Below are 27,863 nucleotides of genomic sequence, written 5' to 3'. Positions count from 1 at the left end.
GAGCTTCAAATGGGGAACTGCAATGCTGACAACCCATTTGCTCTCTGGCCACAGCTCAAAGGATGTTTCCAAATCAAACACATTAAAATAGTTATAAAAGGAAGGTGGTTCTTTCCCAGAAGCATTTATTTAGATTTGAATGGTGCCAGTTTTTACAAGGCAACAACACACAGCTGACAAAGCAGCCTCCATAAGCGCTAAATATAATTCACAAATAACTCGGGATCCTGCCACTAAAGCTAGGGAACTCTATTCAGCATTAAACACATTGGAAACACTGGTTAACATCCCTCAAAGTGGAACAAAACATCGAGGGTAACGCAGCTGAAATGTGCTATCCCTTGCAGGTTTGTGTCCCCAGAAAGGAAGGGGCAAACTGAGAGAAGCTTTGCAGTATTAACAGTGGTCAAAAAAGGTCTGAAAATGCAAAAGCGTTCAGCACTCCTTGCAAGGAAAGAAATGCCTCTTGATGCCTTTGGTTGGAGCTGCATTGTGCTCGGGCACCTATCCCTTGCTTTTCTTCCATCAAATATTCTGGGCAGATGCCTGCTCATTTGCATACTGCCTGCTGGAGTGCTCAGAAGAGAACAGATAAGCTGGGAAGGAAATCACCAAAGAACAGGAATAAGTGATCTGGTGAGATTTTAAAAGCCAAATAGTTAGCCACATTGCCTAGGTTGATGGAAGAATAAGATGGCTGAAGTGAAACTATCACAGTATTGCCAGGGAAGTAACTTCAGCAGTAATCAGAAGTGATACTTGAACTTCCAAAACCAGCCAAACTGGACTGAAAAGGCTTACAGAGAGTGCAGTGCCTAGCCTGCTGTCAAGCACAACACAAGCTCTCCACCAAAGGCCATGAAAACTACAGAACCCACCAAAAGCGTGCTAATGAACAGAAACTAGGATCCCTTGTAGTCTTTAAAGCTGACCTGTGGAAGTTACTTTACAGTGCAGCAGCAGCAGATTTTGCGTTGACAAAGACTGCATCGAACACCTTCTCACTCTGAGGAGATACCTGAATGGGAAGGAACTTGCATCACCAGGCTGTCCTTACGGCCTGGGGGATGGCCAGGAGGAGATGCATTTCCAGGCCTTGCAGTGGGGTTGCAAACAGCTCAGGTTTTCAAGAGCACTTCTGATCCCCTCTCAATGAGGGCAGCTTCCTTTAGGGAAGCTCCCAGTCTCCAGGTGATCTCAAAATGTCTCTCAACACCACTTTAAAAATGTCTCCCCCACCCCCCAGTCTTTCTCTTCACAGCTAAATATACTCTGTATGCTCTACTTTAAAGTGCCACTACTGAAAAAGAAAGCACTTGTTTGGAAATAACTCAGCACAAGGTTTTCTGTTTGTTTTCTTTTCTTTAAAAACCCCTCGTGACTGAAATTTCACTGCATTTCTCATGGAAGAGGGAGAAAACCTGGCAACTCAGACTTTGCTTACCCTCTTTTCAGAAAGCTTACATCACCTTTATCAGGAAAAAATAGGAACCAGAATTTTTACTAAAGGAGTTCAGAAGAACCATCAGTGCCAAATGCTTGCAGTGGCGGGCAGAACGCAGGGATTTGCTCCAGAGAAACACTTGCATTTGCTTAATATTCTAAACCTCTTCAGCAGCTGTCGGAAGTTGAGCTGGCAAGCAGAGATTCAATATTATTTAGATATTACATTTCTTCAGCATCATTGCTGGTGATATTTCATTCCTGAAAGCAATAAGGGAGCAGCAAAGCAAACCAAATGCCTGAACTTGTTAGTTCAATTTGTCAAGAATATTTATTAAAATACGAGTAACCTGTGTAAACAAGCCAAACAGTATGCTGTGATAGACACAAGGTGCTCTGAGATGCTGGTCTGTACTGCTCAGAACTTGTTTCAGGCCCCCATAAGATTTTTAATACTGAATATAAGCAATAAAAGAGTAAGTGATTTATAACAACCATAAGCCATTCAGTCCCTACAACCTTCATCAGGCTTACAAGTTCCCACTGAACCCAGATTTATCAAGATAAACTGTAGACACTCTACAGAATAAGCAGACGGAGGAAAATGATGCATGAACAAGCAGAGGCTGGATGCGAGGCAGCTCTTCCTCAGCAGGATATTAAGATTCACTGCTGGGAGGGATTACTGAGGAGCCTATCCAGCATTAAGATAGAGTTACTCCATTTGTGAACAGGACCCCACCATGAGATCACTCATGGAGACCAAACTCTACAGCCAGACCAGTCTCAGCTCCCTGAAAATGTTCTCTTCTAAATACATTTGCCTGATGCAATCAGCTAACACTAACATGACAGTGATGCTAAGAGCAAGGAATAGGTATCAGCATTATTTTGTGGTCAGTGCTTCTGTTTATGGATGAGGCAAGGAGCATCCTGAAAGCAGGTGCATGTACTCAGGCTGTCACAGAAACAGTTGAAGATCATCACTGGGGATGAGACAGGGACAAGTACCACAACATTTTTCCAAACATCAGGACGGGCTGTATCCTTAATTTTACACCCTCCTCGCTCAGAGGACCACACTCAACCTCTGACTTTCACCACATGACTACAGCTAATACCAAGCACATCGAACTTTGCATTGGGGCCTATGGCTAGTCATACATTAAATGTATTTATGTACATTATGTGTTTCTGACTGCTGAGATTTTTCACCAATAGCCTCAAATACATTAACAGGCAAATGATCTACTAAACACCACCTTTTCTAAAGCTGTTAAATGTTCCACATCTGGCAGACTGAGCTGAGATTTAAAAGGATGATGCAAGAAATTCTCTGTTGGGGTACCTGTAAAACATTAAACACGCTTCTCTTTGCCCATCTATTACAGGGCAATACAAATCCACCATCCCTCATGCTCTTTTCCTTTGGAGCCTGGGTACTTACACTGAAGCCATGATGAGAGGGGCCATCCCTACCTTTTCACATCTTACAAATAGTAGAATAATGCCTCCCCTTTTAAGATTTTGCATGCAATTTGCAAGAAGTCTCCCAGGCTATGGTTTGGCATGATAGTCAGCACCAAGGCTGTCAAATCCATGTCTCTGAAGAAATCGTATTTCCCTACGGAGAGAGAGAACAAGAAAAGTGTTTTTGGGGCTCCCACAATCCTGGTAAGCCCGAGCTCTCCAGAGAGCCAGCGCAGATTTGCTACCGCTCCCCAGGTGTTTATTTTGAGCCTTCATTTCCACCACTGTGAAGCAAAGGTCAGCTCACAGCAAGCACCTCAAAACTGGCTCAATGGAAACACTGGAGCCAAGAAGAGTGCATGCTACAACCGTTTTCACTAAGATTTTCGTATGTTATGTATATGAGAATTCTGACCACATATAAATGTTCATATAATTACAAATTACTGAGTCATTTCTCTGTTTTCACACCTGAATCAGCAACAACACTGCAGAGACAGATGGCCCCCCATGACTGATACTTAGCAGGGTCCTCGGTTTGCAGATGCACCATCTCAAACACAGATTAGCTTCTACTCAAGAACAGGTCCTCTTGGAGGTCTGGTGGAGAGTGTGAATTCACTCACAGGAGAAAAGGCCAAAGTTACTCATGCAATAGCTTGGAAAATCTGGTGATAATTTTGGAACCAAGATAGCCCAGGAGACTGTCAGCAGGAGCAGCAGCAGTCTGCTGGCAGAGGACAGAAAACAGAGAAACAAAAGCTAGAGAATGAGCCTGAGTTCACTGTTCAAGAGACAGCAACTGTGGGAGACAAAATGAACTGCTGAATTTCTAGAGATTAGAAAATTGTTCACACTAAGCTACCCCAAAATCTGACTTTAAACTGGTACAAGCCTGGTGTGATGTCCTGGATGTCAATCAATCTATTTCAACTTGCCTATAAACAGACGTTGGCTCTTGGTATGGCGGTGATTCAGTCAGCCCCATACCAAACCCTGGCAGCTGTGGGACTGCGACAGAATACGGTATGCCTGCAGCTTCCAGTTGCAGGGGTTTGTTATGCACCATAGAAAGCAAGAAATCACAAAAGCATCAAGTCTGATGGATCCAAAGAGGAAAGAGAGTTGCAAAATTTCTCCAGTGGGAAGGTAGAAGAGAGCAGCAGCATGCAAGACTGGATATTCCTGATGCTTCAAACATCAATAAACTTTTGTCTATTGTGTCCTTTATTGTACTCCAGCTGTTATATGATTTCTGCAATACAATGCAGGGAGAGCAAAGGAAAACTCAACTACGTACCGTTTTCTCACAGACATATCTAATGTATTTCCCCACCATGGATCTACCCTGCTCCAGATACTTCCTATCTGCACGCACAAGTAGCGAGTGGTCAAAACATTCTCAGAGCTTGATAAAAAAATCAAAGTAAAGTGTTTTCAACAAAATCCTCTTTGTTACCACATTCTGATCACTTGGCTACTGGAACTGCAAACCTGTTCAGAGAGATGCCTTAACAATGAAGTATCATTTTAAAATTCATTTGCAGCTGTGCATATTTCCCTTCAGTCACACGATTGTGAATTATACCTCAGCATGTCCTTGTAGAAAAGAGGTGGGCTGTCAGGGGGATGGGAAGGGTGAAAGAAAAGAAAGGAATTTCTACCGAACAAAAGAGCTCCAAGAAACTGATACAACTTTGCTGGAAGCTATTCCCAGCCCACTCAACATTTTTTATTGTATACAGACATACCAGAGTCCCAACAAGGGACATTTTTCCCAGCTAAAATATGAACCATCAGCAAATCTGACCACCACCAGAGAGAAATACGACAACCTATTAGAAGCAAAGAAAAGCGGAGTGAAACCATCTTACGGTGTCCTAAACCAAGAGCTACCTTTTAGACCTCACCGTGGTGGCAGCCTCTCACAAACACATGCCCAGTATCCAGCACACTGCTAGTCAGAGCAAAGGAAAGCAGGATTCCTGTGCAGTTGCTTGCTTCACTGCCAGAGTCATTTACATGGCACTTAAAAGTACACGAGACACAAAGCACCTTTCCCCCACCTCCCTAGAAGTCCTGTGAAGAACTGCACGATTTTACCAATGTTCACCAGATAGTTTTACAGTGACCCATTCTGCAGGAAAGCACGCACTGACTCCAAGTCCACTGGGAAGCCAAGCACTACGCACTGCTTTCACAGCTCAAAACCACAGCAGTGGCCTGTGGCAACACGGAGAAAAGCCAGACAAGTAAATACTGCTAGAACGCAGGAGGCAGCACACAGCTGGGACGTTGGCGAGGTCAGGCTAAACCCACTCACAACCCAGCTCTGGACCAGAGCACGTACTCAAGTGCCTGGGTGCAACAGGTTTTTTCATCCAGGGATCCTCTTGAACGCTAGCACTGTTCAAAGGTGGAAACACCAGAAACCAGACTGCTCAGACCTTCAGGAGAGCAATGCTGCAAAGCAAACCTGAGCATCTGAACCCAGACAAGGCAGATGCATCTTCAAAATGCAGTACCAACAGCATCTGTGCAGGCACCAAGAAGAGCTGAGCACTTTGCACTGAACATGTGCACGGCAAGGGACCAGCACCAGAAAGCTGGCCTTGAACGCAGGTGCAGCAGGAACATAAACAGAGCCGCTCAGCTCTGCCTGGCTGCACGTACATTTAGGTTACGATCCTGGAACAAGGAAACAACTGAATGAACAGCAAAAGCTCATTATAAATGTTCTTTTAAGGACACCCAGCAGGACCTGCCGTTTACATGTCAGAAAAACAGGAGCATGCTGACCAAAGCCTGAACTGAGAAAATCCACCTCTGAAATCCGTTCTCCCTGGAAAAAGCTTTACCTGCTTGCTTGAGTTAAGCACTGGCCAGGCTCCTGGTCCTCAAGCGCACCTGCATGGGCCAAGGGTAAAGAATCACCAGAGTTTTGTCTCAGTGAGCAGCTTTATACTTGAGCTTCTGAATGCTACATGTTGGGAGGAAAAAATCCTCTGATCTGTTTTGGTATCTGCAAGCAGCTGTCTCGGATCCTCACCGGGACTGAACACAAGCAGGCAAAGCTTATCCAAGTACCTGGAGACACTCAAAAATCTATTTGTGAAGCAAGGACAAAGCCTACATTAACAGTCTTCAACTGTATTAAGCAAAATAAAGCAGAATCCTAGCAGAAAGAAGATACAGATCCCACCAGCCTCAAAGAGAAATCGGAGCACCTTAAATTCTGGCATGCTCCCAGGTGCAGCATAGGGAAGAGGCAGAAGAGCAAATAAGAGGGAGTTCAGCCCCTAGCAAGCCGCTAGCAACATGAAATATATATGATCCAGTTCTTTCAGGTCTCAGCTTTCCTTGCAAATCCTTCATTTTAAGGCAGTGGGTGCAACTTGATCGGGAAAGCAGCATATCCTCTTTCTACCAGTTAGAAAGCATGCAGGTATATTTTCATGAAAGTGGACGTTTTGGAATGATCCTTTTGACACTAAAAACTGCCCACCCAAGAGGAAGAGACCACCGAGGAAGGCTGCAGGACAGTCCCAAGAAACTCAGAGCAGACCCTGCAAACTGTAAATCAGCAGGCAGATGGAAGGGTGGAAAGGGCCATGGGAGGAGAGCAGGATTAGAAGTACTAGAGATTTATGAGAAGTGATGCTCTAACAATAGCTTTCTTTTAAGAAGGAAGCTCTTCTGTAGTTAATCTATTTAGTCTGAATATAAATTTATACACTGGGGAAGGACTGCATACAGGACAGGCAACTCCTTGGTTAACTAAACCCAACCATTTAAAAACTCCTACAATACCTACCAGTAACATGGACCATGGCAGAGGGGGAACAGTTGCTCCCCCAAGCAGCTGTCAAGGTTTGTTCAGTGGAGCTGCTCCAGCCTTTACATGGGCTACAAGATGACCTAGCAAGGTCTTTTTCAGCCACGTTTTCTATTTTCATTGTTTCTCCCCACCCCAAGAGGTCATGCGGATGAAAACACCAATTTAACTAATGCCAGATGGAACCCAAGTTAAGCCATATGAATCTTTGCTTATTATATAATTACCTTCATTTCTTGTAGAAACATGGAAATGCTTACAGTGTCTGGCTGGATATTTTGTACAATAAACAAACATTTCTAGGCTGTTTATATTTTAAAGAAATTAAGCCCACATGGTTTTGACCAACTACTCCATTACCACGTGGCACATTTATGAAAAAAACAAGCCTCATTTTGAAGTTACGCCAGGAGGTTGCAGACACCAATCTCCCCGCCAGGAGCCCAAAATACTACTTACCAAATGTGCTCATCAACTCATGGTCATAGATTTACGTGTAGAAACTTAAGATTATTTGCGCTGAGTGTTAAATACACAAAATTATTTTCTGCAGAACTCAAGGTCATTTAATTTACCTTTAATGAGCCCCAACACATCAGCAAAGAAAACAGCATTGAAATGTTCAAGCTCATTTTGCTCTTGAACCAGAGCGGTATGGCAATGGACAGTTTCAGCACCAAACACACCAAACCACATGTCAGAACTTCCACAGGTCACTTACGTGAAATCTACAGGGAAACTTCATCTGTACAGGTAAGAGCAGCACCGAGAAACTGTTATAGATGCAGCTCTGCAAGTCACGCTCTTACTATAAAGTCATTAGCAATTAAAGATCGAGTGCACGGATGCAGAGTTCTGAATGGAGCCAGTTGTATTTGTAAGTGTCTCATTAGAAACCAGAAGCACATGTTTGAATTTGCATAAGAATCGGTGTGAAAGATTCAGTTACATCCCCAACAATCTCCAGTAGCTTTGGTTACAGTGTCAATTATTCAAGTTAGAAAGTGCCTGTCTGACAATCTCCTTGCAAAAAGCCTAGCTCCCAAAACCTTCTTCTCACCAGAGACCTCCCCTTAGAGCCCAAAAGAGGAAAGACCACCTCCACCCCAACCATCTCTTCCCCTCGACCCACTCGGCAGCTCTGACAACAGCAGCCCTGAGCTGTAGAACACGCACAAGACTTTGGACCACCCAGGGTTTCTAGCACACAGCTAAAACACAAGCCTCTAAACAAGGGGCTAGACTTCTCCCATAATCATTAAAAGTCATTTCCCTGGCCTAAGGAGAGGCTCTGCTAAATTAGAAACGTGGTGCATACAATGGGAGCATGCAGAATCATACCACTTATTGCTTCCACTTGATGCCCTTCCAACAGCAGCACTCGATTAAATGGGTTACCTGCTCCATCCTCACCCCCACACTCTGCCTGCACAACCATTTGGACCACTGTGCAGCAAAGCACAGCAGAGAACTCATCCAACTGAAACACAGCCTGCTTCCTCACCTCTACCCCCCAACTCCTGCCCTGGTCCACTTTACCACATGAACTCTCAACTGCTTGCGCTGGCACAAGGCAGAAGGTGCTGGCAAGCAGCAGCCTAAGCGGGTAGGTTACAAAGAGCCACCAGACACATCGGCCTCAGAAGAGCTGGTAAAAGCCAGCTATAACCTTACCTGAGGAGCATCAGGACAGTATTTACAGCTCTATGCACACCTGAGAAAGAGCTCTTCAGTGACAGAGCTATTGAAGCTTTGCTCTAACAGGCAGACAACTGGTAAACACTTAATGTCTTACAGCACAACTACCCACTGCACAGATAGAATGGTAAAAAGGTAGGGACCCCAATGCTGGCTCCCCACAGCCAGGAAATGGATACTGCAGTTGCTCTGCTGAGAATGGTAATGTCCCTGTCCCCATTACAAACCACTGAGTTCACATGGTTGAGGCAGCACTGAAATCAGGACACACGTGACAAGGTGAAACGAAGACTCTGCACACGTATCTGATGAGCTGGAAAGTTTGCAGGATTGTCTTGAGATTAGACCCCATGTTATAGACACCCATTTCAGAACAGCCCCTCCAGAGGCAGTAAAATCTAGCTCTGGCACAGCCTCCAGCTGGTGTGTGCTCTCCCTGAAGAAACTCAAGACCGAGTGACCTCAAACGATCCTGCTATATTTGTAAAAATGTGCGTGAGGAGATGTCCTCCAACAGCCCTATGACTTTCATGGGCTTAGGAAAGGCAGAACATGTCTTGTCAAGGTTCCAGCCTGAACAGGGTTAAGAGTTATGCTGCCAGACCAGCTCCCTAGAAGAAATGAGGAAGGACTCAGCCTCTCCAGTGTAGAAAACAGGGCTGCTCTTTTAAAAAGAAAGACCTAGACCCACAGTCCTAGAGCCAAATGCATCCAAAGAAAAGCCGTGCCTCTAGCAGGTCCAACAGAACCTCACGAGCTATTCGCAGATCAGCACTTCAAGCTGGTACAAAGCTCCCCAGACTCACTTCTTCAGTTTCAGGATGCACTGCAAAAATGTTAGGTGGGCAGCAAACTCTCTACAGTAGAAAGAAGGCTGTGCTCCTCCATGGCTGGCCCTCAGCAGCTGCCAGGACAGCTACAAAACCTGGTGGTGCACCAGTTGGAAAAAGTCACATACTATATGGAAGGCTGGCTGGGAATGGCCTTAGACATCCTAATTGTGAAACTGCACCCCCACATAAATTAATAGGAGACCACACTGCTGTGTGAAAGGGCAGCCTTGTCCACCTCGCTGTGTGTTCCCACTTCTGATCTAAGCCACCTGCTAGTTGTCTTTTTTTTTCCCCTGCATTGGGATGAAGCAGGTGGGCTGAGCACTGCAAATTGTTTCTCATTCCAGAAGAAGCAGTACATCTGTGCAGGTTCCTCTCATGGTACACCCTGGTAAGCAGCAAGAAAGGGAATCGCACTGGCATAAAATTCTACAAGAGCTGTTTCATGACAAGTCATTGCCAAGCTACGATCTCACCACTTTAATGAGAGCACCGAACAGACCAACGTGCTCCGAAGGCACAGGCACCATCAGCTCCACACAAACGACGTGCCCCAGCCTTCGCAGCTGTTGCCTCTGGCCAGTGGCTGCTGCATGCTCCCACAGAGGATCATTCTAGTTGGCCACAGGAGCACATCACCAGCTCGCCACAACAGCACAGTCATGGCACAGGGTAGTACAGCTGGGGTCCTCGGCAGAGGATTCCCCACCGCAACACACCACAACGGGAGCCAGGACACATTAGGGATCACTCACACAGGACGCAGCAGATGTGATACTTGTGGACCTTTGCCTGGTTCTCAGAAACTGGGATATATCTGCATTAACCACGTTCCCCAGGCAGAGATTGTCCTATCAGCAGAAAGGGGATACAGACTCATATAGACTATATATAGATAAGGCTTCCTAAGAATCTCTCGATGGGGGTTATTCTCTGCTCTATATCTAGATCTGGCCTAGTGCCTGTTGGGAAACACGTATCAGACAAGTGGGTGTGCAAACTGCAGCTCATTTTGGCCATTAATGAGCCCTGCACTAGAAACCCCTGAAACACAGACCAGAACCACATTATGAGCTCTGTGGTTTTCCCATGTCTCCATTTGCAGCTCTCCATGTGTTTCCCTGCAGAGGTGAAGATCCCTTTAGAAATCTTTCTCCTGTACATGACATTTACTTACCAGCAGCGAGGAGCACCTCCAAGCCCTCACGCTGCAGCAGCTTTGTAGAAAATTAAAAAGAGCAGAGAAGGATTTTTTAATAGTCAAGCTTAAGAGAGCAAAGGGATCTGATGGAAGGAGACAGTGTCTTTCTTCACAAGATTTTTAAAAGCAAAATAAAGTACTTTGCTGAGCAGTGAAAACATTAGCCTTCACCCTGCACACAGGCACACACTTGATCCCTCCCTCCTTTACAGCCTCACACCTTCAAACCTCCACTTCTCCCCAGCAACATACAGTTAAAAAAATACAGCCTGGATCACCGGGTTTGTTTTTTTTTTTTTTCCTTTCTTTCTTTTTAGAATAGAAGAAACTACCTCCCCAAGGCCCAGGAGGACCTGCAGGCTCTGCAGGTTTTGGTTAAACACCACTGTTCCCTCTTCCCTACTCTCTTCCACTTACTTCCTGCAAGCTCCAGAGCACCTGACTGCCCAAAAAGGTGAACCAGCAGGAGAGGGGAGTTGGGTTACCTTTAGACCAAACTACAGCTTGAGAAGTGTCCTACACATCTTAGAGCACAGGGGAGAAGGTGGCTACACTACCAGCTCCCAGCAACGGCACAGTGATCACAATTATCTATTTCACTTTAACACAGTTCAGATGAGCCGCTGCAGGAAACGGGGAATTGATCAAAACCTCCCAGTGTCCCAGTGCTGTTCCCTGCCCAAATGGCACACACCATCCTTGGGGGCATTTCCCAGCTTGTTCAAAGGTCTAGGCGGGAAACAGTTAACTCTCCAAACCAGCACAGAATCTATGGATGACGAGCACACTGCACACAACATCAAAGTTGATATTTTATGCTAATCTGCCTGCTTACAGGAGAACAAATGCTATTTTCCTTGACAACTCTTCTGAAATAAGATCTGAGCGACCATGCAGATTTCAAACTTTTGAAATATCAGTAAACCAAACACTCTTGCTTTCAGTGCAAAAACTCCCAAGAACAGCCACTCTGCAGTACAGGCAGTGACTTCCACGAAGCACACAGCCTCCAGGAGCTGCACCCAAAACACAGGTGCTGCAAAGGTGCAGCAGCCACCATGCACCACCCCAAGCCAGGCAAGCAACAGCACGCTTTCTGGCTTGCAGACCCCAGCTCTAGTTTATATGCAATTAGAGCCTCCACCAAGCAAACTTCACAGCATACAAGCTGCTCTGATTTTTATTTTTGCTGCACATTTTAAAATCAGATTGCTTCCCACTGGGGCAGGGGAGATCCAACACTGGCATTTGAGCTCCTGATCAAAAATAGTTACTGCCCTGCAAGAAACTGCACTTGATACCAGACTGGCCTGCAGGCTTGCAGCTGCTAGATGAGAAGGAACAAGCATGCCACTTCAGAAGTAAGGCACAGCTCATGACAAGTGACACAGCCATGCAAAGCACTGCAGGAAAGGCTGAAGTGGTTCTAGAGGAGGAAATGGGTTTCAGACTCCAGCATGCAACAAGAGAGACCACGCATCTACTTTTCCAAACACAAGGAGCATATCTCCTCCTCCTTTCCCCATACGCGGGCTTACCAGGTAGATCTGCAGACCCTCTACTATAGTTGCACTGACCCACGGACAGGGTCCACATATGCAGTAATCATCAACAACCCTCAACCCTTGTTTTTGAGGAATCCCTCCTCCAGGACTACTGGCTGTGGCTTGCCCATCAGAGCTCTCTAGGCAATTCATTGTTTTAAACAAATGAGTGATTAGCAAGGATCCACTCTCTCCTTGTGAAGCTGGCTGCATGCCCTGCAAACCTCCACATCGCTGTACAGTACTATAATCCAATTAAACCTCACCATGAGAGGAGCTTCACGCTATCACATTCAATTAGGCAGTTAAGCCTCTTATCATCTGCACATTAGGATCCATTCGGACTAAAACACCCCCAGCACTGTTTAGGAGGTGCCATTCTTCAACCCAGCAAGGACACACAGATGACACACAGATGTCATGTGTGGAGCCACAGGAGACCCATACAGGTTAGGAAATTTGTATAGCTGGCTTAGAGGGAGGTAGAAACACAGGAAAAATAAAATACAGTGACCGGTTCCTGCCCACTCACAGTTACAGGCCCTCTGAGGCTCCCCGCTCCCCATTGTCCTTCTGCTCCCCAACTTCCCGAGGAAACAGTTCTGAAGGAGCACGAGGGGCCCAGAGGAATTTCACTCTCTTTAGTAAGTCAATGGAAAGGCCAAGGCTAATGGAGGACCTGGCAATAGAGAGTCGTTTGGCAGCCTGCCACCAATTCCATAGGAAATACCCTCCCTAGAAGGTCACCACAACGGTGGCAAAATTTGGCCCAAAAGAATTAGAAAAAGCTGCCAAGATGTGACGCAAATAAAGCCAGTGAGCAGGCCAGCTTCCTGCGCGAGGCCAAAACACGAAGTGCTCTTGGAAAAAGAAAGATTAAGGGTTGCAAGGAACATAATGGCCTCTTGTAACAGCTGAGTTGTTGCTTTGCTTTTCTTGGCAGAAAAGAGGGATGTTTTATTGCTGGTTGATTAATCTATTATGCAAATCATTTCATAGCTAATTTGATACAGCCACATGCTTGCCACAGAAATCATCCGCAGGCTCAGAGCTGATGAAAGGTGGACTATCAGCAGCTCCATTCGACAGAGCTTTTATTTCCTGGACAAGCAGCTGCAGGGTTGCCTCTTGCCACACCGGGCTGCAGGAGCACGGGCCAGACCGTCCAGGGAACACGAAGGGAAGGTCCCTTGGGCACCTTCACTTAGTGGAAGGCAAGGAAAGACGCCCTTCAAAAGAGCAGCCCTTTCCTTCCACTCCCAATGCCCTTCTGCACCGAGCATGTGCAAAGCGCCCAGATGAAAACCATGCACAGCCCCATCCAGAGACCTTTCACTAGCAGCTTTGAGATTTTAAGACTTTTTCAGAACTGTTCTTGACATGCATAAGCTTCACCTTACATCAGCTAAAAGATGACTCAAAATAGGTCTAACTGGAAGTTTGACTCCAACAAACCACTCAGCCTCTAGACCACTGAATACAAGAGTCCAAATTACATTCAGTAGTATCGTACAAAGTGACAAACTTAGTAACTGCTGTGATAGGATTTACATGGGGAGCACTAAGGGATCACTTGATCTTGCCCGAAGTAATTTTATTTTGGTCTTGGTCTCTTCCACGAAGACTAGGAGAAATAGGATCTCCGGGCTCTAAGAATAAAGGGGTTGGTTTGGCCACTGTGCTTTACCCCAAGCATTTCATCTCCATTGCTTGGTTGTGGATGCTCTTCCTCATGCATCTCAAATATTCAACGTCGCCTTAGCAATTTTTTTTTTTTTTAAAGTCTATCCTGTACACTCATTTGTATTCAATTTCCTTTGCTGTAAAATGTTAGGCTTTTATTCAAATAAAGTCAAAACAAAGCCTCCAAATAAGCACTTCTGAAACGTACCTAGTCATCTGAGTAATCAGACATTTTCCTAGTTCCAAATGTACCAAAAATCTAGTCAGCTCCAAACAAACGTGCCAGCAGTTATCCTAACAAACAAGCATTCTCTCCTAAATGTTAGCAGACCAACAGAACAGGAGGTTCTGTTTAACATTTAAATTAACATCTCTCCCTACCTGAATTAATCAGCAGTTTTAATTATGCAGCATCACCTGATCGTAATTTTTTCTCTAGCAAGTCATCCACCTTTCTCTGCAGATACGGTGCATGTTGCCATTGGTTGACCCAGGCCAGAACATGCTCTCACCGGCCAAGCGAAGTTCCCGCTCCCAGCATAGGCACGCATCCTTCGTACCAAGAGGCAAAGCCTCTCCCTTCCGAGCACATTTGCAGTAAACCCTCATGGAGGACAGCCAGCCGTGGACTTCACGCAGGTCACAACCCCCTCAGCACTCAGCTGGGAGAGGGAATTAACACGATGTAGGGGTGCAGACATGCAGCTTGCTGGAGTGGCTCCATGCCCCAGCAGTCCTCACTGTGTCCCTCCTGGTCACACAGCCGTGCTGTTACCTTTACATGCTTGCAGACCCCTCCGCAAACCACTGCAACTCATCAACCTACAGGAAACTAATAGAGAGACAGATCAGAAGATGGGAGCCGGCACAGAAGCTGGCACAGGGAGAGGAGCACACGGCCTGGGGCATGAGTGAACCCTTAGGATCCACTCAGCTGCTGTGAATCCACAGCCTCACCCCAATCAGTTGCCATTGCCCCTGGGGATGTCCGCACCAGGGCTGGTGTGAAAGTCTGGGTGCTGTGAGGCCATCCCACAGCACGCTGAGCAGTAACATCCCTGCACCAGCAACCTCCTGTTCGAGTCCAGGGGATGTGCGTGAATTCCCTTCATGTTTCCACAGCCAGCAGGCAAGCTACAGAGGTAAGCTGGCAGGTGAAATGCTCAGGCAGTGCCCAGGAAACAGCCTCGGATCTCCAGCATCATCTTCTCCCAGGTCTGCTCCGCAGCTTCCTTCATATCTCCAAGGGACACCAGGTCACATCTGCTCCATGTGCACAATATATTCCACAATTCAAAGCTCGGCAGGAACTTTTTCAAGTACATGACAATTAAGGCAGCAGCCTAAAACACAACCCATTCTGAATGGGAGCACAGACCCTCACCTTCTCTTGCTCTATCAGACCTCCTTCCAACAAAGCTTTCTCCTCAAGACCGCTCTTCCTCTAGACAGCCTCCCCATGCCGCTGTCTCCTCATGAGGCTCCTTCAAGACAGGATGATACTGCATCCTGCCATTCACACCCACAGCTTCATCAAGAGTTTAGAAAGACAAAAAAAGTAAGGAAAAAAACCACCACTACCCCCTATAATTCTTATTTTTCAGTGTGAGGAAACAGAGGGAAAAGTTTTGATGTTCTCACAGTCATGCAGCAAGAAGACCACTCTCAGTTTTTACAGATGGTAGGGAGAACTTTACGTAATGTAACGTTCCGCAAAGGAAAATACTTCAATGTGCAAAAGAAAGAAATGGCAGAAAAAGGTAGGCATCTCTCCCTTCTGGCATGTAGCAGTTACACCCAGATAGCGAGACAGTTTGAGTCGCATTTCTGGGATGACTAAAAGAAAGTACTTGCATTTCAGAAGCAGTATGGTTGGTCAAAACTCCTAGGAGCTACATGTGCTGAAGAAAGAAGTCCGAAAATCATTTCTGCGGACGGCAGAGGAGAAAGGGAGACCAGCACAAGTGCAAAACACCACCTAACCTTGTGTTTCACTCAAAACACACAACTGCAGAACAACGCTATGGTTCTTCACTATTATTCTTCCTTAAGTTTAGACACAGCCTTTTCACACAAGGAAAGTCTACAGAGGCACCAAGGCAGCCTTCCAGATTTTACTGAAACCCCCCCAAGCTGAATGGACTTTCAATAAATCAGCCGCCAAAGAAGAGTACATTGAAGAGCACTGCTTTAGAGATCTTCCTCCCACAGTCTAGTTCTCAGCCATCATCTGGGAAGCATACACCACATCCGCATGAGGCCCTCCACCTCAACACCCACCCACACAATTTAGGCCAATGCAGGCACAGCCCACTCCAGGCGCTGCTTCCACCCAGCCCCTCCTGCTCCAGCTACTGTAGGAGAAACAGTTTAGAAAGGGGATAAAATTTATTGTACGAAAAAAGGAAAGGAAAGGAAGCAACGCTCCCTCCCCAAACACATGCCCCTCTTCCATGAATCCTCTGACTTTCTGCCAAGTTCAAGCCTCTTCTCAACTAGGAAGGCTTGTCCTGTCAACAGAAACCCAGAGGGGAACTTGTTAACTGGTGGAAATCTCAGAAGAGACCAAGGCAGTTCCACAGTACTTGACCACACACTCTTTTCCACATCCTCCTTTCATGTCCCCACAGATGTCTGCTTGAACAACAAGCTCATTTTGAATATTGTTTCCCCTACAGAACAGTTTTCATCCCAGTCTCTCCTGCTTTAACACAAAGAATCTTAAATGCCGTTGTGCCACAGGAAAAATACAGAGGCAATAGTATGACTTAAAGGTTTTCAACCTCCTGCCTTCTCTGACAGAGAGGTTTACTGCAAAGCCTGTAATGAAATGCAAAGCATGGACCCGATGTAGAGTCACAAGACACAATGTTAAATGATTAGAAACAGCAGAATTGAGCGTCCAGGCTCTGCACCCCAGCTGCTGCTACAGAATTCACTGTTTGCCCAGCACAAGCAGCATAGCACACACCTTATCGTGCAATCAGACTAAGATCACTGCAGGAGCTGCAACCTCAGCTGCTCCTGACTTCATTTCAGATTAACAAAAAACACTTGGCACCCACAGCTACAACTGCAGAGCTGCCATACACTGCACCCCAGTACACACCCCTCACACTCTTGCCCAGCCCATGCGGGGCAGTCCACCTCCAGCGGCGCTGTGGGAAGATCTGCTTGTTTGGTCAGCAGATGTGGCAGCTGGATGTCTGCTTACCCTCCCGGGCTCTAGGAGAAAAGGGCACCCAGGAACAGCAAGCAAAGGTGATGGTAACAACAGGGCTGAAACCAGAGGGACCCACCATTACGCACAAACTCCCTCATATAAAAGCTATGTTCCTAGAAGGTCCCAATTGCCCCAGTCCTCCAGCTGTTGCCTCAGGCCCTGGGGCATACAACCTGAGCACTTCCACCAGCCCCTGCTTAACAGCTTGCTTCAGTGACTCCAGAATTTCTCCCTCAAGCCCAGTTCTGCCCCACATGTCCTTTGCATCACCCAGATTCCTCCAGGCACCTCAACCAGCTGCCTGCAATCTGCTGCCCACCTACCCAGTGCAATTCAAGCACCCAGGACCCACCCTAAATGCCAAGTCTTGTGCAGATGCATCCCCATGCCCTACCACATGAAGGCAGGGCCAGTGTCCTTACACTGCATTTTCTGGTCATCTACAGATTTGCCAAGAAGCAAGCTATGTTGTGAGCTCGTTTTCAGATCTGCAACTATCAGCATAAATGATAATGCAGAACTAAAAGTCCTTGACAGCAACAGACGTTTGGGGTTTTATTTCAGTTTAACAGGCACTGTTATGAGGTTGGATGAGATGGAAACCCAACTGCCTTCCTGTAGTCGAGGGTGCAATGGAGAGAACGGTTTTCAAAACGGTGTTACAAGAGGGCCTCCGTGTCCTCTGTACACCAGCAGGGTCGATGCAACCCACACTGGAATCCAGTGCAAAAATCTGCACCAACTGCTCCTCCAGCTCCTCCCATACAGGCAACTCCTTCCACAGCAGAGGGACTCCTTAAAGCGTTCCCCTTGGTGCTATTCCCCATCCAAGACCTCCCACTGCAGAGAGGAAAGGCTAAACAGGACACAAGCAGGGAAACTTGCTGCCCAGCAGATACTCCAAGGTGCTGTGAGCACAGATAAGCTGTTTAACCAAGATCATCTGCAACTGCAGGACTTGATTTTCTTCTACTCCATGCTATCTTCCTGCCCACGATGTCAAAGCACTACGACTGCAGGTACTGTTTAAGCTAAGATAGTTACTAGTCCCATGAACAAGCTGCTAGCCCTGCAAGACAGGGGCACTGCCATCAAGTCAACCTGCTATGTGGATGACACAGAAGACAGAGGGATTTGGGGGGGGGGGGGGTTGTAAAGCTTACAAAGCTTTACATTCCTGCGAGGTCAGCCCGATGACTCTGTTCCCTTTTTGCTCACTTGCTGTGTTCCCATTAAAAAAATAAAAAGTGAAAGAGGAGTACTTCAAAGATTCATCTTCGGCGTGTTTAAATCCTCAAAGGCGTTCTGTTAAAGCCAGACTTGAAAAGCGCAAGTTTTATAAAAACTAAAAGGGATCCCTCCCATGCGGGCTGAAAAAAAAGCACAGGCAGGGATGTATCTGCGTGTTTATACACACACACACCAGAGGCGGGGAAAGATTCAAGAGTGGGAGCGGGGGAAAAACCAGCAGAAAAGAAACTGATGCCCACCCCGAGGCTACTAACCTGGGGCATTTACCAGGCAAAGGCCCCATTAACAGGACACCCCACACGGGATGGCAGGACACGGGGAGCACGACCCGGTGCGAGAAGGAGCTAGACACCCCAAACCCTGCCACCGACACACACCCCAAGCCAGGTTTTTGGGGTTTTTTGGGGGGGGTTGGGGGAAGACTGAAACGCATGGGGGGCCGTAGGGTAACTAACCCCCTCACAGACCTGGTGCAGAGGGCAGCACCCCCTCCCTTTTTAGGATCAGGAGGTCTAACACAGCCTTTGCACCCCCCACCCAGCCCAAAAGCCATCGCAGGGTGTAGGGGGGAACCCTGCCCATCGCTGTGGTAACGGTGAGGGGGGGTGGACGACCCCAGCCCAAAATGGAGGAAAGGGAGCCTAAAATTGAGGGAAGGACCGCAAAGCTGAGGGGAAAGGGGGGGTGAGGAAGCAGCTCCCGGGGCTTCGCGGCTGGGCGCGGGCCTCCGACCCGCCTCCGCGGGTCGGAGGCCCGCGCCCAGCCGCGAAGCCCCGGGAGCTGCCCGCTTGAGGGGGAAGGGGCCGCCCACCATTACCTGGGGACGCAGCTAGGGCTGGAACCGTCGATCTCCCAGGTAGCGAAGAGGTTCATAGGCACTGGCCGCCCCAGGGCACCGGCACCACCCGGGAAGCTGAGGCGGCTCCGTTCCGCCGCCGCCGCCATGGCTGCCGGCCTGGCGCGCGCCCACCCGGGGCCCGCCGCCGCCGCCGCCGCCGCCTGCGCCACCGCCCCGCCCCGGCGGGGGGCGGTGGTGTCACGTGTGAAGGGGGCGTGGCTAGGCGAGGCGTGGCCGTGGGGGTGGGGGCGTGGCTAAAGCCGAGGGGGCGTGGCTTGCGCAGGGGAGGTGCGCCAGCGCAGGGGGCGTGTCTGTGCTGAGGGGGCGTGGCCAGGGAGGGGAGGTGCCCGCGCGCCCTTCTGCTGTATTTCCCCCCCAGTCCCCCCGTCCCCTCTCCGGCCCCTTAGCGGCGGGGTCGCGTTGCAGCCCGGGCGGTTCCCCCCTGCACCCCCCCCCTCCCGGCTGCGCGGCCGGAAGTGCCCGTGCTGCTGACGGCGGTGGGACCGGATGTTGCAGTGGCAGGTTCCGGCCAGCTCCGTGGCAGGGGCAAGCGGCGGGTGTGGGGCCGGGCCGTGTCGGCGGCGGGCGGGCCGCAGCGGGGCGCGGAGATGGTGCTGCTCACGATGATCGCCCGCGTGGCGGACGGGCTCCCGCTGGCCGCCTCCATGCAAGAGGACGAGCAGGTGGGGCCGCGCAAGGGCGGGGGGTGCGGGCGTGGGGTCCGGCCCGATGTGTCGGCGAGGCGGGGGGCGGCGGCCCAGCCCGGGCCCTCGTAGCCCCTTCTCACAAGCCGGGCGGCTATTGCACAAGCATTTCCCGCCCGGTGGTCGCGGGCGGGAGGTGGAGAGCCGCCTTTGTGCTGCTGGGGACGGCTTCTCCTCCTCGGGCTGAGCCCGAGGCGTCCCCAGAGCCCCCCTGCCTGCGGGCGGGTGGTGTTTCTCCGGTAGCAGCCGCCCCCAACAGCCTGTCCTTCCCTCTCAGTCGGGCCGCGATCTGCAGCAGTACCAGAGTCAAGCGAAGCAGCTCTTCCGCAAGCTGAACGAGCAGTCCCCCACGAGATGTACTCTCGAAGCAGGAGCCATGTCTTTCCAGTAAGTACCTGTAGGCGTGATGGAGGAACTAGCTTCTGCCACTGTGGAAATAAGTGAAGGCACTTCTGGGTCAGGGTGAGGATTTGTCAGAAATTGGGCTGTCTGGGAGGGGGTGAGTTATTCAACTATCTGCCTTGCTAGCTGAAGTGTAATAGCTGCTCTAAGGGGAGAGCATGCGAGTTGTTACTTTTTGGTACTGCTGTCTGGCACTTGTTTTTCAGCCAGGTTCGTAGTTCTGCCTTTGTTGAAGACAATGTAGGTTCTGTTCTCTTTAAGCTTTTTCTGTTTGTTTGCACTCTCTAAGATCCCTTCAGTGTGTCTTCTGTACCTCCTGTGTCTTGTCTCTTTCAAAAAGAGATGTCCTTGGTAAAAACAGGCTGGCAGTACCACTGTGAGCTCCTGTTGCACAAGATTTTCCTCTCTGCGTGTCCCGTGAGAGTGTACCTTTTCATGCATTAACTTCATGTGTAGAAGCACATGAAACATCTCTGATTTTTTTTTAAAATTATTTCCTTAATATCTTACAAATTATTTTCACTCATCTTGTAGATTCAGTCTTATTGTTGTCAAACATGTTGGGTGTCTTTAATTCATTTCCTAAACTATTTGGAAACTCTCAACATAAAAGCACTTTTGGCTTTCTCTAGTAGCACACTAACAAGGGAACTTGAATATAAAATAATGAAAACTTACAGAGAGTGCAGGCCAGACATCCTTACTCCTTAATCAATAGCAAGGAAACTGGAAAGGCAAGTAAACAGAGGAAGAATTGACAGTCAGTGAAAGTCAGGAGAGCAAGCATATGTTTGAGAAAGGCAATGTTTCTTCACTTGACATGTAATTACATAGCAGAATAATGCTTGAGAACTTAATCAAGCCCAAGATCTTGTCAAGAATCAGGATTATGGTATTAGCAGAAATAATTACGTTAGAAGTCTCCGAGATCAGGTGCCACATGACATCACTGAGGCAGAGTTGTGCCGTTTTGCCAGTGATGCACCAAGATTTCCCGTGCTTGGCACCGCTTCTACCGTGCCACCAGCAGCAGGATCCCTCTCGATTCCCAAGCCCTGGTGACCGGGTGCGTGTTTACAGCAGGGTGAGTGGGAGGATGGCCTTTGAATGCAGGACAAGGTTGGCTTTAGGTCTCTGCTTCTATAACAAGGGTCTTTTAGCAAATCTCCTGCCCTGTCCCTTTCTTCAGAGATTCAGCAAGATGAAACAGGAACAGGAGTTTTTTGGAAGGGCAATCTTTGGCAAAAGCCATGAGGTTTTGAGGTTAACTTTTCTTGTTGTTGGCTTACCTATGATAACTGCAGCAAGATTTTTTTTTTTTAATCTTTTTTCTCTTGGCTTCTGGTTGCCTTTGGGAGTTACAGTGGTCAGAGGATGGCCTTGATTAAAATAGTCTGGCCACCCCTATCTCCTGTTGGGTTTGGGTGTTGTTGCCAGCGCTGGTCTGCATAGTCTTCTTTCTAGCAGTTTAAACTTTCTAGAATTTAAAAACACTCTCATTTTCAGTGTTTCCATGGCACTGCACAGGTGTAGCTCTGACTGGCAGTGAAGCCTTGGGAAAGACTCTGTGTAGATCCTAGTAAATCCCTTCTTGTCTTGCTTCCATGACGCAAGCAGAGCAACGTCTGGGAAGGCTGCGACACTTGCAGTGCCCAGGAAATCGAAGCCTCTTAACAGTGGCTGTAATGTCACCAGTTCTGATGAGGTAGGACCACTTGGGCAAGTTCATGTTTTGACAGCTGTCTCAACAGCCGGGTTACCTGGCTGGCAGATAGTCAGGGAAAGGAGTGTTTCTCTTCCTGTATTGAGTTAGTCCCTAGGCAGGTTCCACTGGCAATTGACAGCTGCTGCTGCAAAGCACTCAACTGCTGCCTCCTTTAAGGCAGGACATTAAGGCAGGACTTACACGAAAAGAATGCTTTCAGATCAGAAAACCTCCTGTGATAACAGTACAGGAAGGGGAGGAAACAGGGGAGTTTGAGATTTAGTCTAAAATAATCCTGACTCCTGACCATGCTGTTTGTTAACTCAGCACACCATTTTTTTTCTGCCAAATCAGAGCTCTGACTGCTGAGGGCAGCACAAACCAGGATAGAGCATTTTGTGATGTGAGAGTTAGAAGTGTGACTAAGGATATTGTTGAACTTGCTGAGGTGCTGTTGAATGCTTTTAGCTTGATCAGTTCAGAGAAGGGTCTAGTCTTGCTGAAATGTGAAGCTTAAACTACAACTGCTGAAATGATTTCTGTCAAATGTAATGTTTAGACTTTGGCTCCAAAAGCTGTGTCACCCTTTCAGCTGCAGCACTTGGTGTACATGGCTGTGCGGGTGCAGAAGCACTGATGGAGTCTGCTCTGCTGTCAGTCAGTAGCTGACCTTTGGATGATGAGTGGCTGAACTGGCTCTTAACCTGTCATGTTGAAAACAACCCTTGGCCTTTGCCACTGTTACCAGGATAAAGCTTTTCTCTCTCAAAATGATCCAAGATAATTATAAGAAAGCTATTGGCTATACTCAGTGTGCAGAAATCCAGAGTACAGAAGTTAGCAGTGGCAAACAGCAATGTCTGCCCCTTGTGTGCATACACTGCCAAGCAGTCTGCATGATCGGGTGCTGTGCTAAAGCTTGGAGGCATGCACAAAGTGTAAAAATGAGAAGCCCAGCTGTGCGGGAGCTCTGCTCTGATGTTGAACTGAGGTTGACAAAATTGTCTGAGTCCAGGACAGCATGAGGTGTGCTTGCTCTCTGTGGTGCTGACAGATCAACTTTAAATCCAGCATCTAATATCACATCAGGGGAAAAGCAAGTGGGAAATACAGCTGACGAGCTCCAGGCAGGACTAGCTGGCCCGAGCAGAGATAACAGAACTGTACCGATGTTCCTCAGACTGCTCTCTTGAGTTTGCTGCTCTGGCTCTCAGGGAATACTGTTAGAATTCCTATCTGACACCGGTTTTGCTTGTTTCAAAAGGCTTTTTCAAATATTGCTGTTCATGACAGTGGCTAAATCACGCTCTAGGTGATGATTTGTAGGAACTCCAAGCTCTCAAGCAGGTCTCCAAGGGTAAGAAGAACAGAGGCATGATGTACTGTAGGATTAGTCTTACGCACTGATGCGGTCCAAGCTGAGGAACGTAAAAAGGTATAAAAGCATGGGCTTGTGGAGACACATTTGTGGAGTGGATTGTAGTAACTGGAGTTTCTTGCTTCTGGTTGGGGTGGATCAGTTGTTATTTGAAGGCTGGTGGGATTTGCACACAGGCCATATGGAGGCAGGAGAAATGGATACTCCTGAACCCAGAAACAAGCTGAGGCTGGTTAATTCAAAGGACTTGGACCTGTTGGGGTATCTGGAAAAACAGGGTGAAGGGGAAGTTGTTTGGTAACCCTGATGCAGCTATTAACAAAATTTTAAGCTACTTATTTAACTACAGTGCCCTCATGTCAATTCTTTAATACACTGATAATCTTCATGCTAACTAGACTGCTACATAATGGCATTATGGAGAAAGTCAAAGGAAGGTAACACCCTGAATAATAGAGATAAACACTCAAAAGTGTATGCAGGGCTATCTACTGTCTCCACTCCCTTGGTTTTGGTGGAAATATTGTTGCCTTTATTTTTCTGTTGGCTAAATGAGGAGGAGAATGTAGTTGGGAATGTGCAGCAGCAGATGGTTGTAGTGAAGCCTAGATAATCTAATCGGTTCTACCTCATCCCTTATTTCAGTAGGCTTTTTAGCTCAACTATTATGAAAGGCCCCTGTTCTCAGTGCTGACAGAGGCACTGGAGCTCACACTGAAACAAGGTCAGCACTAAACCTCTGCAAAAAAATTAGAAATTAGATGGGATGGGGTGGTGGGAGGAGGACCTCTCTGCGTGTTCAGCTGTGGAACAAACCAAACAGCATTGCACAGCAAGAGCAGCTCCTGTTTCAACGTACGTTTTGGAGGTCCTAACATCGCAGCCGAAATGCTGGTAGCAGAGTCATGCTTACCCATGGCAATCCTGTAGGGGAAGCTACCAGAACCCATCTAGCACCAACATTTTTCCCCAGCTGCCTTTGAGGTCATGCATGTGGATAGCGACACCCCACCAATAGGCTGGGGGCGTGGAGGGGCAGATACCCAGCCCTCCAAAACTGAAAGCTTGAGCTTGCAGTCACTGTGTGGGTTTTTAGCATGCTGAGACCAAATTCTTGTGTGTGTCCGAATCTCAGGGCAGAGCTTCCTGTTTGTGGGTGTCGGGTACTTGGCTGTGCTGCGTTGTCTTAGAGCTGTGTTGGCCACCTCCTCTACCCTGCTGGCAAACTTTCTTGTGCTCCCCTCCTTCTGACTACAGGAGGCAGGGAGTGTGTCCTCCCTTTTTTTACTCCAAAATTAAAACTCTCTTGTTGCTGGTATTTTGTTAAGTTAATGATACTCACAGGCCAACTTGTGTTCCAGTGAAGTCAAAGTTAGGGCTGTTGGCACAGGTATGGGACTGCAAGAAAATTTATTTTAGGTAAAGAAAAAATAAGCCATTACTTTGTAGAAAGGTTTACACATGATCCAGACATGGCAAACTGCAAGTCTCTGTACCCAGTTCTCATTGCCTCGTAGGAATAGAGGTATGCAGGGTGGTGTTTGATAGGGTGGGTTCAAAACTGACTGATTAATGCTCTGTCTGCTGTTCTTCTAGCTACATCATTGAGAAAGGAGTGTGTTACCTGGTCCTGTGTGAAACTGCATTCCCCAAAAAACTGGCCTTTGCATATCTGGAAGACTTGCATTCAGAGTTTGATGAGCAGCATGGCAAGAAGGTGCCGACGGTCTCCAGGCCCTATTCCTTCATCGAATTTGGTGAGGTCCCTCTCCCTGTGGCTAGTTAGAAAACTGCTTGCTTGGAGGGGGGTGGAGCCGCAGCCACAGGATCCTCTCCAGCTTGGCCTATGGAATTGACAGTTCAGCCTCTTCTTGGCACTACAGAAATGGGTGTTTTGAGCAAGAGAATAGAGAAGTGGTAGGGAAATGGTAAATGTCCTTTTGTTCAGATTTCCTGCTTTATGTCTCTTGCTCTCGCTCTGGTGAATATTTGCATGCAGTCTGCTGGCTGTCTCAGCAATGTTCCCACTCTTTCCACGGCCAGGCTGCTCTGTGTTGGGTGAGATTCCCTCTGATAGCCCCCTCTTGTTCCAGATACTTACATCCAGAAAACCAAGAAGCTCTACATTGATAGCCGGGCAAGGAGGAACCTGGGCTCCATCAACACAGAGCTGCAAGATGTGCAGAGGATTATGGTGGCCAACATTGAGGAAGTCTTACAGCGAGGAGAGGCGCTTTCAGGTACAAGGAATGGCTGATATTTGGCATAGGGTTCTTTGTCCCATCAGTCAGATGGGTGGGTAGAGCATACCAGAGGGAAAGGCTTGCTAATCCCTGAGCCTCCTGAGAAAAGCAATGGACTCGATGTTTCAGTTGGATCAGTTGCATTCTGAAGTACCTGGCAAGTACTGGTGCTTCTTCTGGACGAGACCAGCATCTCGCCAGCTTGGGTGGCTCTCATCCCAGCAGGACAAGCACTAGAGCACTGCAGATAGGCACAGGGCATGCTGCCATGTGAAACTGCTGCACTTCCAGCTGCTCCAGAGAAACTTGTACAGTTAATGTAACATTTGGGGAACATCTCGTTTCGTTAATCTTGATTAACTTCTCTCTCCTTTCCCTTTAACAGCTCTTGATTCCAAGGCCAACAACTTGTCCAGTTTGTCCAAGAAGTACCGTCAGGATGCAAAGTATCTGAATATGCGTTCCACTTACGCCAAACTTGCGGCCGTAGCTGTGTTTTTTATCATGTTGATCGTCTATGTGAGATTCTGGTGGCTGTGAGCCGGTTGCAGTCACGGAAGAGGGAAAGCCGGTAGCCTGGCAGGTGTATGTGTGCAGGACACTGTTCACGGGGGATGTGCATTAGAATCCACACAGGACCATCACCTTCATGGGAGTGTCCTGAAATTGTTAGGTGACACCTGACTACTACATCTCTTAGTGAAGCCTAACAATAGGTGTAAAGGCTTGTTGACTACAGGCTTTTCCTCTGAGGCAGTTTGCACTAGGGTACTGCAGAGTTTGGCCTCCCACAGTTCTGCGCCTCCTCCTGGGGGTGTGCTCTGGGAACAGTCAATCAGTGCAGTTTAGCATAATCACGTTGTACGTCCTCCTGTTGAGTAGCTCTAGTGGGAACTGGACTCTAATGAACATTCCTTGTGTTGGCAATGTTTGCTTTTTTAGAATCTGGGTCTGCAGTTATTTTTCTTTTTTTTTTTTTTGTTAAAGACAAGACTCCCCTGTTTGAAGGCAAATACTGCACTGTACATATAATAGCTTTCACCTCTGTCAGAATAGCTATTGTTGAGTTTTCTGTGTCTGACATCTTGGCTTGTTACACTTTAAATTGCTTTAGGAAGAAATGGATGTTAAATTATGCCTTAAAATACATTCTGTCTAGTACTAGGAGGGGCGATGAAAGGCTTCTATGTTACTGATTCCTACAAAATTAAACTACAGGTTTCTAAGTGTCCACTTTCCCTCTCCTGATGGCTGTGTATGACAGTATGTTTCCATGTGAACAGGGTGTGTAATTCAAGCGCTGTTGGAGCGGGCACAGTGCAAACTATGTCAGCACTCTGTATTTTTCCCTTCTATCTGCAGATTCACTACATTATTTCCTTCCTTTTTGTAACTGTTTTTTCCTTCCAAAATGTGTCAAAACTGCCAGCATTTCGTCTCTGGGATGCTTGTTTTCTTTCTCCCTCTTTCCCTCACCCAAAACAACCAAAAAACCAAAACTCTGAATGTTGTTGTGAAGAAAAGGCAGTGTTTCCTTAAAGAACACTTTAACTTTACATGAAGGATTCAAAGGGATAACTTTAAAACAGTGGAATCCTTTGGAAACACCATCTTTTTTTCCTGTGGTCACCCTCTCCCTACCTCACTTCGGAAGTCGAAACTGTAGGTGAAGAAAAACTCATTATGGGGCAGTAGTATCTAGCTTCTTTCTCAAGGGCCAATCTATATATTTCCAGTGTAATGTGATTTTTTTTTTTCTTTTTTGGTCCACCTGTGCTAAGAATAACATTTTACCAGTTAGCTTTTGTTTTTATTTAAGAAAAGAAAAAGGAAACGCCACAGGTCAGGCACTCTTCTGCACTCAAGTGTCTTGGTAGGAAGCAGGCATGTCACAGAATGAAGTTTCAGGACTCCCCAGCATCTTTTAGAAGCACATAATCTTGTGTAGTTCTGGAAGTATAAACTGTGACCTGGAAGTGTTTCCTGCCACTGGGTGGGAAACAGGGAGCTGTTGTCCTGTCTGGGAGCACTCCCCAGCTTGGCACCACGTGGGACTGGCAGGGAAGCAGTTAGCATTCATCCACCAGTAAACCTAGCAAATCTGATCTGCCATGTAGTCTAAAATCATCTGGTTGCTGCATGATGCCTCCAAGTGTTACTTTGTAGATTGCTTTATTATTATTACTATTATTATCACCATTATTTTTAATCCTTTTAAGTGGTGTCCCTAACAGGTGAATGTCCCAGTGATATAGGTCTGTGTAACGTAGGTGCTGAAAGGTGAGCAGACACCGACCGTATGTGGATTCTCGTGATTGAGGGGAGTGACATCTCTGCAGTGAAGGGCAGCTTGGTGAGCAGTTGCCTCCTGCAGCCCCAGTGTCAGCAGTGAATAAATGCTTCTGAAAAATC

The 27,863-nt window shown here is 47.5% G+C and overlaps 2 protein-coding genes across 2 annotated transcripts in view; one reads left to right on the top strand and one right to left on the bottom strand.

The window, feature by feature from the left end:
- PACS2 (phosphofurin acidic cluster sorting protein 2) overlaps window positions 1-19,084 on the bottom strand; it is an 84,033-nt gene extending 64,949 nt beyond the window's left edge. The window contains exon 1 of the mRNA XM_075711206.1: window positions 18,999-19,084. Coding sequence (XP_075567321.1) covers window positions 18,999-19,054 — 56 coding nt within the window. The 5' untranslated portion in view covers window positions 19,055-19,084. The remainder of the gene's footprint in view (window positions 1-18,998) is intronic.
- A 543-nt stretch (window positions 19,085-19,627) lies between these two features.
- Window positions 19,628-27,863, top strand: SEC22B (SEC22 homolog B, vesicle trafficking protein). The gene is made up of 5 exons (XM_075710718.1): window positions 19,628-19,702; window positions 20,001-20,110; window positions 24,805-24,965; window positions 25,302-25,448; window positions 25,837-27,863. Exons 1-5 carry the CDS (start codon window positions 19,628-19,630, stop codon window positions 25,989-25,991), a joined length of 648 nt encoding a protein of 215 aa, XP_075566833.1. The 3' UTR covers window positions 25,992-27,863.

The sequence above is a fragment of the Pelecanus crispus genome, chromosome 5 (genome assembly GCF_030463565.1).
Source record: "Pelecanus crispus isolate bPelCri1 chromosome 5, bPelCri1.pri, whole genome shotgun sequence".
NCBI classification, from domain to species: Eukaryota; Metazoa; Chordata; class Aves; order Pelecaniformes; family Pelecanidae; genus Pelecanus; species Pelecanus crispus.
This window is presented reverse-complemented; position numbering and strand designations above follow the sequence as displayed.